At 31.1% G+C, this 13,780-nt stretch overlaps 1 protein-coding gene across 1 annotated transcript; it reads left to right on the top strand.

The window, feature by feature from the left end:
* Positions 1-8,720: 8,720 nt before the first annotated feature.
* LOC109182811 (GABA transporter 1-like) lies at positions 8,721-12,458 on the top strand. Its single transcript, XM_019333014.1, has 7 exons — positions 8,721-9,028; positions 10,056-10,178; positions 10,474-10,568; positions 10,926-11,112; positions 11,205-11,335; positions 11,434-11,649; positions 11,978-12,458. The coding sequence occupies exons 1-7, from the start codon at positions 8,842-8,844 to the stop codon at positions 12,359-12,361; spliced, it is 1,323 nt and encodes a 440-aa protein (XP_019188559.1). The 5' UTR covers positions 8,721-8,841; the 3' UTR covers positions 12,362-12,458.
* The last annotated feature ends 1,322 nt before the right edge of the window (positions 12,459-13,780 follow it).

Genomic DNA, 13,780 nt, shown 5'->3' with positions numbered 1-13,780 from the left:
CACTAAAGGGTGTGCATTACATTTGATAAAGTTTGAAGATCACATTAAAACTCTTCAAAATTGAATGAGTTGAAGTCATTTTTTTTAAAGAATAATAAAATAAAGTCCATATTAGTGATTAGGTCTTATTTACTGTCTTTTATTTTTTAGTATTGTAATTTATTCTGGATATGCTTTACTTTTTGTGAGTTGTTGCCTATTAAATATGTGTGGCAGTATGAAGCAGTTTGCTATTTCATATCTTATTGAATACCCTACTCGGTGCCACAAAATTTCACAATAACAACGGCAATATGTGCCTACATTGCGTTAAACTCATGGTCAAGTTTCAATGGGAAAATGAAACAATGTGAAGAGTGTTACAGTATTTCTACAATTTAAGCGCCACATCCTCCTACTATCATTTCAACTGCAAAATTTGTAGTATTATGGATTTTTGCATTTTTATCTCTCTCATTATTATATGAATACTTTAACCAATTAAGGATGACTAATATAAAAATAGACATTGGGCATTGGTCTAATCGTGCAAAATGCATGTCCTAACTAGTAATAATAATACATATGAGAAAAAAAAAATAGTGAAATTGATTGATTTCATACTCCACCTGTAAAAGTTAGTACTGATCTTAATCGTCCATTAATATTCACCAATGGTTGAGTTGAGGTGGACAAATTTTTGCAAATAAATTTTCTATTTTTAGTGTTTTTTATTATAGCACAGTAGTTTTTTAAATTACATTTTTTTTTTGGAAAATTAGTTGAAAACGTTTTTTTTTTTAAGAGAGAGATAGTTGAAAACGTTTTGATCGACGATGCTATAAGTGATGCGCTTATTGTTATGAAAAAAATGATGGCTTTGATTATTTGTGGGGCGGCGAGAAATCATGGCACATTATGTTGTGGAAAGATGGACATGTTCTCAAAATTGTTCATAATTGTAAATATAGAGTTCAAAAATTATGAATATAGAGTTCTATAATTATAAACATAGAGTTCAATAATTGTGAATATGATGTTCAAAAATTATGAACATAGAGTTCTATAATTATGAACATAAAATTTTGTAATTGTGAATATAGAATTCAATAGTTGTGAATATGAAGTTCAAAAATTATGAACATAGAATTTTATAATAATAAACATAGAGTTTAGTAATTGTGAACATAGAACCGTGTCCACTTTGGTGGACACGACTCCACGGCATAACAATTAAGAAATCATTGCAGAGGGCACTGGAGATTTTAATCTCATTTCTGTGCTACATTCGACTGGGCCTTGGAGATTTTAATTACACAGATTTGCTTGAGCTAAATAGTAATGGAGAGCTCAGATCTTGAATTTAAGTATTGGAGGAATTTTTGTTGTGTTCTTGAGGATTTAAAGTTGGACCGTGATGTCCAAATTGGGTATGCTGAATTATAGCCTTTAATTAGTCATAATCATGTTTGGAGTTATAATTATTGGACAATCTACTATATATCTACTATATATATATATATATATATATATATATATTATATTATATATTATATATCTACTATATATATATACTAATAAGAGCCCAAGAGAGTTAGGCCTATAATGGGTAGAAAAAATGGCGGTCACAGATTTTAATCAAATGAATGGCTCAGATTGATTAAAAGATTGATAAGATTTAAATTTTACACTAAAATTTCCTAAAATACCCACACACCGTTACTAATTCCGTTAAAATTTTAAGAATTGTCGTTAGTTCACCGTTAACTTACTCATTGATTTCAATAAAAAAAAAAGTCTTAGGTTCGAACCTCATCCCAATCAAAGTTGGCATAATTAGTACTCTATTTTACTCTTATTAAATTATATAAATAATAATTTAGTAGCTACAACAAAAAATTATAGATATGCATTTCTTTAATTTAGAATTATGTGTCCACAATGCATTTATTCAAAAAAAAATTATTCATTATCAATAAATTAAATAAGAGAAATAATTGTATTAGTTATATTGTCTTTATTTTTCTACAATATAAAAATTCTTTATATTCAAATTTATTAATTGATTATATTCGCTACATTGTCCTTACAATGTCTTAATTTAGTAAAAAAAAAAAATTATTCATTATCAATAAATTAATTAAGAGAAATATTTTCATTAGTTATATTGTCTTTATTTTTCTCAAATGTAAAAATTTTTACATTCAAATTCATCAATTGATTATATTCACTACATTGTCTATTATCTTTTTTGTGCACTATTTTTCTAATTAAATATCAAAGTTATAATACAAAATAATGCTATATATTTATTTACCAAGTATTTTATTAATACCATGAAAAAATTAAAAAAATATATAATTAATAAAGCCAACCATATTAACTACTTGAGAGATTTTGTAATAAAGAGAGTATCCAAATCACACAACAAATTGAAGTGAGAACTACCTTGCAATGTCCTTGTTTGACAATCAGCAGTTAGCGGATTATATTAGCGGATTTGACCAACGAATTTATTTAATTATTAACATTGGGTAGAAAAAATGACCGCCAAATTATTAAATCAAATGAATGATTCAAATTGTTCAGGTTTTAATTTTTTTTTTAAAATTTTTCTAATTTATCCTTAATTATATGATTATCCATTTAACTTTTCCGTTAAATACCGTTAGTCTAATTCTAATATTAACATCTAATATAGAATTATAATTACACCATTAATCTAATTCTAATATTAAAGTCTTAATAGAACTTAACCACAAATCCTAATGTCGAAATTTCCTCAAACAATATTAGTATATATTTAATATTTTATGCCCTAATTTTTATTTGTTCTCCCTTATGTCCCGTATTTGGTTTCAACCATACCTATACAATTATTTTATTGACAATTATAATCAATCTTGACTATATTATCTTGCATTTGTAAACTTAGAATTACCTATTTAACCCGCACGGGCTTAGCTTAATGGTTTAGTGGGCAGTATTTGGGAGAAGAGACCAAGGTTTGAACCTCGGCGGCGGCAGTGCGGGAATTATGTCCAAAGTGGGCAGATTCCTTGTTCGCACCGGCATTTGGTCCTGTCTGCTGAACCATTGAGTCACCGTGATTTACAACTTCCCACAATGCTCTGTCGGGTCAGAGTGTGGGGGGCCCTTGGGGTTGGGGACTCAACCTTTGGGAGAAAAATTACCTATTTAAATACGCAAATTCAACCTTCAATTATTTATGCATGAACAATTTCAATATAATCTTGCCTTAATATACTTTAAAGTATTTATTAAAAAAAAAACATTGGGCATTATCCCAATCGCGCAATGCGCGTAAAAAACTAGTATATATATATATACTAATAAGAGCCGAAGAGAGTTAGGCCTATAATGGGTAGAAAAAATGGTGGTCAAATTTTTAAATCAAATGAATGACTCAGATTGATCCGATTTTAATTTTTCCTTAAAATTTCCTAATTTATCCTTAATGAATATGATTATCCGTTAACTTTGCCGTTAAATATTATCCTTTCCGTTAATTTCTGTTAGTTCACCGTTAACTTACTCATTGATTTCAATAAGAAAGGTCTTAGGTTCGAACCCCATCACAATCAAAGTTGGCATAATTAGTACTATATTTTACTCTTATTAAATTAAATAATAATTTAGTAGCTACAACAAAAAATAATACATATGCAATTTTTTAATTTAGAATTATGTGTCTACAATGTCTTTATTCAAAAAAAAAAATTATTGATCATCAATAAATTAAATAAGATAAATAATTTCATTAGTTATATTGTCTTTATTTTTCTCCAATATAAAAATTCTTTACATTCAAATTCATCAATTGATTATATTCGCTACATTGTCCCTACAGTGTCTTTATTAAAAAAAAATTATTCATTATCAATAAATTAATTAAGAGAAGTAATTTTATTAGTTATATTGTCTTTATTTTTTTCCAACGTTAAAATTCTTTACATTCAAATTCATCAATTAATTATATTCACTACATTGTCTATCTTTTTTGTGCATTATTTTTTTAATTAAATATCAAAGTTATAATACAAAATAATACTATATATTTATTTACCAAGTATTTTATTAATACCATGAAAAAATAAAAAAAAATATATAATTAATAAAGCCAATCATACTAACTGCTTGAGGGATTTGTTGACAAAAAGAGTATTCAAATCACACAACAAATTTAAGTGAGAACTACCTCGCAATGTCCTTGTTTGACAATCAACAGTTAGCGGATTATATTAGCGTATTTGATCAGCGAATTATATCAACGGTTGGTAAAAAGATATTTGAAAAAATTAAATTAGCTGTTTAGATTATCATGTAAAATGACCTAAGGATATACATATAATAATAATAATAATAATAATAATAATAATAATAATAATAATAATAATAATAATAATAATAATAATAATAATAATAATAATAATAATAATAATAATAATTGTTTTTAAAAAAATAAAATAGAAAAAAAATATAATTAAGCCAATCATATTAACTACTTAGGGGATTTATTGACAAAAAGGGTATTCAAATCACACAACAAATTGAAGTGGGAAACTACCTCGCAATGTTCTTATTTGGTAATCAGCAGTTAGCTCTTCAATATTTGTATACATTTAATTTTTTATGCCCTAATTTTTATTTGCTCTCCCTTATGTCCCGTATTTGGTTTCAACCATACTTATACAATTATTTTATTGACAATTATAATCAATCTTGACTATATTATCTTGCATTTGTAAACTTAGAATTACCTATTTAAATATGCAAATTCAACATTCAATTATCTATGCATGAATAATTCTAATTTAATCTTGCCTTGACATACTTTAAAGTACTTACTTTAAAAAAAAATATTGGGCATTATCCCAATTGCGCAACGCGCATAAAAAAACTAGTATTATATATATACTCTCAAATTTTACTCCCAATTTTTACTCGCTTCTCAAATTTATATTGAATTTACACGTCTCTCAAATTTTATATTGAATATAGACAATTTTTTCTCGACTCACAAGATGAAAATGTTATATCCATACTTACCACATCAGGGAGTATAATTGATGAAGTAGAATTTGAAAGTCCCGTAGTTCTATAATTATATCATGTTGCTACTTAAATAATATATTTTTATATGCTTTTATTTTCTAATATAAAAATTATATATATATATATATATATATATATATATATATATATATATATATATATATATTCTCATTTAAAAATTAGAACACATTAATTGATCATTGGGCATGGCGTTTTGCGTAAAGTGCGTGCACATACATTATTTGTTGTTTGACTACATTTAATTAATAATAGAGTGAATTCCATTTTTGGTCCTATTGTTATATGAGCTTTTTTAATTTTAGTCCACCATAATTATTTTTGCCACATTGCGTCCACTATTATTAAAAGTGTTTCAATTTTAGTCCACTTTCAGATTTTTCGTGGACTAAAATTAGAACACTTTTAATAATAGTGGACGTAATGTGGCAAAAATAATTATGGTGGACTAAAATTGGAATGACCCCTATAACAGTAGGATGAAAAATAGAATTCTCTCAAAATTTTCAAATTCAAAATTTGTGTCTACCAAAGTCACTTTGCACTCTAACTTTTAGGTGTCATTTGCTTATAGATATTAATAAATTAGGTTTAGTCTTTGTGGTTTTTTGGTATAGTTTTCTTTGTATGAGCATATTATTTTTGTAATTTGACAAGTGATTGGTTTATGGTCTTTATTTATTTAATTCCAAAACAAAGTCATTATAAAACAAAATTTGATATTAAGTACTATACATACTTTATTATAATAAAATATTATTAGAATATTATATAATATTTTACGTATTTATTTGCACCATCTAAATTTTATAAATAATATACTAATAATTATTAAATATATGTTACTATCTGTGCATCACACATGTGTCATTGTACTATACCTAGATAAATTCTCCCTATTCACTATTCTCCATGGACCCTGACAAAGAAACTTCAGGCAATTTCAACCCCCAAAAGGAAATTGCAAAGCTGAATGCTATCATCAAGAAGATGAATGAGAGGGCCAAAATAGACCGGGAAAATCTACAAGGTATCGTGCAACAGATAAACAAGATGATCGATACTTCAAATGTCAAGATAATGGAGCTTGAGAAGGAAAATATTGAGCTGAAGAACCTTATGGAGTCTCCTAAAAAGGAGAAAACAGAAACAGAAATGGAGAAGTATGCAGAGACAAAGGGAACGCAGCAAACCCATCTACTAACTGAGGTAGACCTGAGTGTAGTTGTTGAGATCGTCCAGGAAAGCAAAGCTCAGACGTTGGAATGGCTTCAACCGTATATCGAAGAGTTAATTGTCAAAATGACAGCAATGGGGAAGGAGATTGCCATCAAAGATAAGAAACTGGCCAAGTTGAAGGCCGTCATTTGGGAAGATGAAGACAGAGACGAAGACTGCTAGTGATTTTGTTTGGTTTCTATGGTGAAGCTCTGATTTGATTTCATATCCTTGATTTGTTTGTCTTTTCTTCTTTGAAATAGTGGAACAATTCATATGCGACTCTGATTTCATTTCATATCCTTGAGTTGTTTGCTTTTTCTGTTTGAAACTTATGGTATGTTTAGTGGAACAATTCATATGCGTTGCTCAGATTTGATTTCTATTAGAGAATATTTTTATGCACATATGTTTAATAAATATCTTTTATTTAGGTAATATTCTTTTTGTATTTAACTGGTAGAGTGAATTCCATTTTTGGTTCTATTGTTATAGGGACTTTTTCAATTTAGTCCACCATAATTATTTTTGTCACATTACGTTCACTATTATTAAAAGTGTTCCAATTTTAGTCCACTTTAAGATTTTTCGTAGACTAAAATTAGAACACTTTTAATAATAGTAGACGCAAAGTGGAAAAAATAATTATGATGGACTAAAATTGAAATGACCTCTACAACAGCAGGACCAAAAATGAAATTCACTCTAACTGGTAATATTTCCTTATTATATATTACATTTGAGTTTCCTTTTTTTAAGATGTTAATCTGTATATAATCGTCTCTGGTTACGCAATGAAAAATAGACCTTCTTCCTTTCTTTCATTGTCTACACTGTGTTTTTATTTCTCATGGTATTTGAGCCAAACTCAAACAGAGAATGCAAAGGGTGACATAAAGAAAACAAAACCATAGAAAAGGGTTGTCTCTCCTTACGAGTTGAACTCGAATGACAACCCAGGAAATGTTATCACGCAATTAAGTTCGAATGCGAGGTGACAAAAATTATGATGAATGGGCATGGGCAATGAAAACCTCCCTATGAGCTCGCTGCAAATGGGGCTTCGTGGAGGGAACGATTTTAGAACCGAAACCAGGATATGTCGAGTACGAGGATTGGTGGACTATGCAGTCCATGCTTGTATCATGGATCCAAAACATGATTGAACCGGAACTAAGGTCTACAATATCGCATATGGAAGATGCGAACGACCTATGAAATGACATCAAAGAACGACTCTCAGTTTCGAATGGACCGCGGATACATCAAATAAAGACTGAGCGGAGTAAATACAAACAAATGGATCGCGGATACATCAAATAAAGACTGAGCGGAGTAAATACAAACAACATGGAATTACCATAGCCGGGTACTTTGGAAAGTTGAAGGGGATGTGGGATGACTTGGCTAGCTATGAACATATACCTATATGTGCGCGTGGAGGATGCAAATGCAACATCTCAGCAAAACTTGATAAGCGCAGAGAGGATGAGAAGTTACATCAATTTTTTATGGGTTTGGATGAGATCACGTTTGGTACTGTGCGTTCGAATATCATAGCGACGGAATATCATAGTCTGGTTCGACTACGTCTAAACGGTGCTATTTAGTCGCAGTAATCTGTGTTTACCCGTTAAAAGCGTACTGGAGATCACAGGCTACACCGTTTGTCGGAAATCGATTTTAAGACAGCATTCTTTATAACGCGGCACAAACTTTTCATTCCCTTCGTTCTGCTTCTTTAAAACCAGCCTACATTAATACTGCACGTTGTGCGACATTGTCAATCAAGATTATTGTTTATATTCTTGTGTTATATGAAAAATTATAAAATATTAATTGATATCGATGTCAATCGTTACTTAAAGTATCATTAAAAATTATTATCGATAATATATAGTATAATTATGTATGATATGTAAAATGATATCATGTATGATTGATATTAATATTATAACTTTTTTGCTATAATTTTAACCCCCATACCACAATTTTCTTCACCCAAAAAATTGACTCCTAACCCCAAATGCCCTTCATACCTTGACATGACAGAGATAACATGAAATTTTTTGTCCCTATCCCTGGTCACTATTTTAAAACACGCATTGAATAAACAGACTTACCCTTATAGTCTGTAATTCACAAGTAGAAGTAAACCTCATACTTTTAACTAGTAAATGTGATGACAAATATTGACAAGAGTTCTAATACATGTATTCTCAAATCATATTCTCTCAAATTTATTTTTTTATGTGGCGGGTATTGATAGATTATTTTTTTTCATGTAAATTTTTATAAATGTGTCTATATCAAAATTTGAAGTAAGAGAGTAAAAGTTGAAAGTAAAGAATGAGAATAAATATTTCCTATTGATAATGCATTACTGAAACAGTGACAGGCTGACAGAGTGACAGCAGCGAACTGATTTCTTCAACGTCAAAGTCAATAATTTATCAATCGGGGAAAAAAAAGATAGACTTTTTGCTCCCACTCCTCCTAGATTTTTGGGTATGGAGGAGGGTTGGGTTGGGAATATCCTCAAGATTGAAGATGGTTTCGGAAAGCATATCAGAATCAGAGGTGCAAAAAGCAGTAGAAGAGCAAGAGCAAAGAGAGAATGAAAATGATGGGAAAGGGTCATGGAAGCACGCTGCTTTTCACGTCGCCACCACCATAGCTACCCCTGCTGCTTATGCTCCGCTTCCCTTTGCCGTTGCTTCTCTCGGCTGGCCTTTAGGTAACTAATTCATTCATCTACTCTGCACCCTTCTCTACTATATATGCAACTCAATCTTCTATGTGCTTAAAAAAGGAATTTGATATAGAGAGGGAGGAATTTGATATTGGTTCAGGACCAAAAAAGTCTTAAATTAGGTATAGGGTGTTTGGTAAATGGCTGTTAGCTGTTAGCTGATTGATTGAATTAATTAGAGTATATAACTAGTTGATAACATTAGCTGATTGTAGAAACTTATTTGGTAAATTAGTTGTATGATGATGGTTGTTTGGTATAATTTCTTTTCTCAACAAGTTAATTGAAAAAGTGTCTTTGAGCAGTTTTGAATTTTAGCATTTTAAAGTTACAAAAAGCTAATTAACCAAACACTTATATTGATTTTTTAACCAAGTCAAATAGCTAAATAATGGTCAAATAAATCAAAATTGGTCTATAGACTAACTATTTTACCAAACAGGGCCATATAGTCGGTTGGTTGAATTAGTATTGTTGGGCAGAGGCCGGTAAAAGTAAGTTCAACAATGGGTAGTTAGAGAATTGTTGGGTGGAGGATTTGGAGGGCCAAGTAGGAAAATGTGACGGGAAGTAAAGTTGGATTTTCGCTACGAGCTAGAACTTTTGGTGTAGTGGTAAGCGCCTGATCTAGCAAATGGTATGAGAGCCAACTCATGGTTGCGCCTTTGGCCTTTGCTACAAGCTATAGCTTTTGGCATAGCAGTGCTAAACGCTTGATCCTAACAAGTATGATTGTTGATTTCGTATTTAAGTTAGGTTTTCTAGTAGACAATTTATAGATATGAATGCTAGTGATGTTTTATGCTGATGGCTCGAACTAGTAGTTGCCCTCACTGGGATTTTAATTTGATGCTCAAAAAATAACAAAATCTGTAAACTTAGTGCCATTAAGCCCCATACACCCTAGTGGAACTTTTGAACTATATATGTTAATCTTGGTCTGAATCATTGTTTGGATTTAATCTTTAGTCTCACTTATTGTTATGATGTTATTGCAATGGAATTAATTCAGGAGTAGCTAATTTAGTAAGCGGGACGCTGACCACTTGGTATTCGAGTCTACTAGTTGCGTCGCTGTGGAAATGGGATGGGAAGAAGCACACCACATATCGGGACCTTGCTCGAAGTATTTATGGTTGGTATTTTCTCAATGTTGTTTGGTTTTCATGAATGAGGCCATCATTATATGGAAATGGTGAGGCTTATCTTTACATTGTTTGATTTTGTTGATATTTAGCTGGTCAAACCAACTAACACAATCAGCTATCAGCTAAACCAATCAGCTATTAGCTAATTGCCAAACGCCTCCGTAATTAGTCTTATCTGAAACACTTAATTATCTGGTCATCTTTGTCTTCCACTTTAGTGTGCAAGCATAAGTGCAAAACACTTCTTTTCTTGCCCATAATCTGTCTTTTCTGAACTTGAAGGATCATGGGGTTTCTGGTCTGTTGCATTTTTTCAGCAGGTGGCTTCCCTTGGCAATAATATTGCCATTCAGATTGCTGCTGGAAGCAGCCTTAAGGTAACTTTGCATCTTTGTCTTTTGTTACGATCAAACGTTTACAACTACACTGCCGCCACCACATTTTCGAGAGGCAGGGTGCTGAACTTGGTACTTCAGGCCCTTCACCGATCTCCGCCCAACGATTCTCTACCAGCCTTAACTACACACCCTCTGATACTACTTGTCAGATCAAGCGTTTACCACTACGCCAAAAGCTATAGCTCATAGCGAATGCTCAATTTTATTTTCTTATAGGCCACCACATTTTCAAGAGGCAGGGTGCTGGATATGGCCCTTCAGACCTCCACCCAATAATTTGTCATTAGTAGATGTGCTACGACTAAATGCTAATCTTTACTTTCATGCTCTTTGCAGGCAATATACAAGTACTATCACCCCGATGGAAGCCTAACTTTGCAGCATTTCATCGTTTTCTTTGGAGCTTTTGAACTCTTTTTATCTCAGCTTCCAGACATTCATTCACTGAGATGGGTAAACGCTCTGTGCACGTTAAGCACCATTGGTTTTGCTGGTACAACCATCGGTGTATCAATATATAATGGTAAGTTACAGCGATCATTTCAATTTTCAAGTCCGGCCTTATTGGAAAACACCCTGGCTCGAGTTGTTCGTTTTAAAATTTAATCTTTCTAGGAAAGAAGGTTGATAGAAGGTCAATCAGACATGATGTTCAGGGAAGATCATCTTCTAAAACATTCAAGGCCTTCAATGCTCTTGGGACAATTGCCTTTTCATTCGGAGATGCAATGCTTCCAGAAATACAGGTAATAAATCGTATAATCACTCATTCTTTCTGGGATGCAAGTATAGAAAATTTTCACTGGAGTGACTGGTCTCCCTGTCAAATTCAATCTTTTTCCAGAGTACAGTGAGGGAACCTTCCAAAAAGAACATGTATAAGGGTGTTTTAGCGGCATATAGCATCATCGTTTTGTCTTACTGGCAATTGGCCTTCTTTGGGTATTGGGCATTTGGTTCAGAAGTTGAGCCTTATATTGTAGCTTCGCTTACTTCTCCAAAGTGGACAACCGTAATGGCCAACATTTTTGCAGTGATTCAAATTTCAGGATGCTTTCAGGTATTACAACTTTTTTACATTTTTTTTGTTGAGCCACTATCCGAGGGTGTGTACTAGGTAAACCCTGTCTTGTGATCTTAGCTGGCAAGGACCACAAAAGGTAAACCAGCCTAAATTGCTCATAGCTCACTGGCTTAAACCGAGGGTTGGGATTCAAACTCGTTGCGTTACAAGTTTGTATCCTTAGCCATCTTGGCTGGCTAAAGATACTTATGAACCCATGACCTTTGGCATGACTCTAATACGAAATTGAAACATGTACTCCATCTCAACTAAAAGTCTAAGCTGATAGTTTGATTGCCCATTTATGAAAATCTTTGTATGTTAGATATATTGCAGGCCAACATTTGCATATTTTGAGGAGAAAAGCAATGGAAGATGGAGTGTCCACAAGTATATGATCCGGCTCGCTTTCACCACTCTCTACATGGGGCTAATAACTCTGGTAGCTGCAGCAATGCCATTCTTCGGGGATTTTGTTTCCATATGCGGAGCTGTTGGGTTTACGCCGTTAGATTTCGTGTTCCCTGTGTTGGCACATCTGAAAGCCGGGAGGTCGAGTCGCCGGAATTCAAAGCTCCGGCTGCCGGTAATTGCCATCAACGTTGCTATCGCCATCTGCTTCTCAGTTGTTGCTGTTCTGGGTTGCATTGGTGCAATCAGGTTTATCATATTAGATACTAAAACTTACTCATTCTTTCATGATATGTAACCAACTAGGCATGGCTCTACCAAATTTTACTAGGACCATGAGCTTTATTTTAGTTTTATTTTAATAATGCTGAACTGCTGAAGTATCATTTTAATTACACTACATGTATCCGCTATCTAGTTTTATTATATACACACAATAGATTCATTATAACAAGATTAAATTATCATTTTAATTACATTTCATGTATCCGCTATCTAGTTTTATTTTATACACACAACAGATTAATTATAACAAGATTAAAGTATCATTTTCATTTTAAAATATATTTATTATTCACCATGTCTGACGGTGAAAAATCTGAGTAAATCTATTTTTTTTTTTATACCTACAATAAGTTTATTATAGCAACACTAATGCATTATTTTAATTTTATCATATGTTCATTTGACAATATAAATATCGCTATGAATTTTATTATTCAATTTCATTTTATACACATAATATGTTAATTATAATAATACTAAAATATTAAATAAATATCGCTATGAATTTTATTATTCAATTTCATTTTATACACATAATATGTTAATTATAATAATACTAAAATATTAATTTAATTTTACTACAGATTTATTTGATAATATAGATATTTTTTTTAACTTGAGCTAACCCAATCTTGTGAATCACAAGATAACGTGAAAAATAAAAAAAGTTTTTTTTTTTTTTGCTTGCCAGGGTGGTTGCAACAAGGTTGAAATGTGGCAGCTTTTGTTCTTTCAAAATTTTATATATTTTTTTAAAAAATAATAATTTTTAAGTGTGATATGAGATTAGGACTCACTTTTAAAATTGTGTTGAAGTTATATGGATGTAACAAAAATAATAAGGAAATTTTAAATTTGATAATATGAAAATAGAGCTCATTTTTTAAAGTGAGATATTCTTATAATGGTCCCCCGTATATTTGGCATGGCTCTTGTGTTGTATTCTATCCTGCGCCCTGCGGCCACGTTATCCACCCTCTACTACATTTTATTAAAACAGTTGGTAATACGGAGTATATTTTATCTATTTCCTGAAATGGGGACTTGAAAAAATAATAAATGTAAATAATATGGAGTTAGGATGTGGCCTACCAAATTTCACCAATTCTGGTACACCTATTTTTACAATATATTTTTAAAAACTTCCAATTTTATTTTACTTAATTAAACATTTCGAAATAATATTAAAATAATTTTATTCTAGGAACTTTAAACATTTTGAAATAATATTTAATTAAATAAAATTTGTTTGTAATAAGTTAAAAAATTATGTTATAAGGCTCCTAGAATAAAATTAATTTTTTGAAATTTTTTCCAAATGTTTAATTAAATAAAATAAAAATACATATTAATATTAATAAAAGTAAAGTTGTTTGAATAAAATTAATATTTTAACATTGTTTCTAAAAATGCAATAAAAGGCATGTACTAT

This window comes from Ipomoea nil, unplaced genomic scaffold (assembly GCF_001879475.1).
Source record: "Ipomoea nil cultivar Tokyo-kokei standard unplaced genomic scaffold, Asagao_1.1 scaffold1074, whole genome shotgun sequence".
In the NCBI taxonomy this organism is placed as follows: Eukaryota; Viridiplantae; Streptophyta; class Magnoliopsida; order Solanales; family Convolvulaceae; genus Ipomoea; species Ipomoea nil.
The sequence above is the reverse complement of the archived record's forward strand: the minus strand, read 5'-3'. Positions and strand labels throughout refer to the sequence as shown.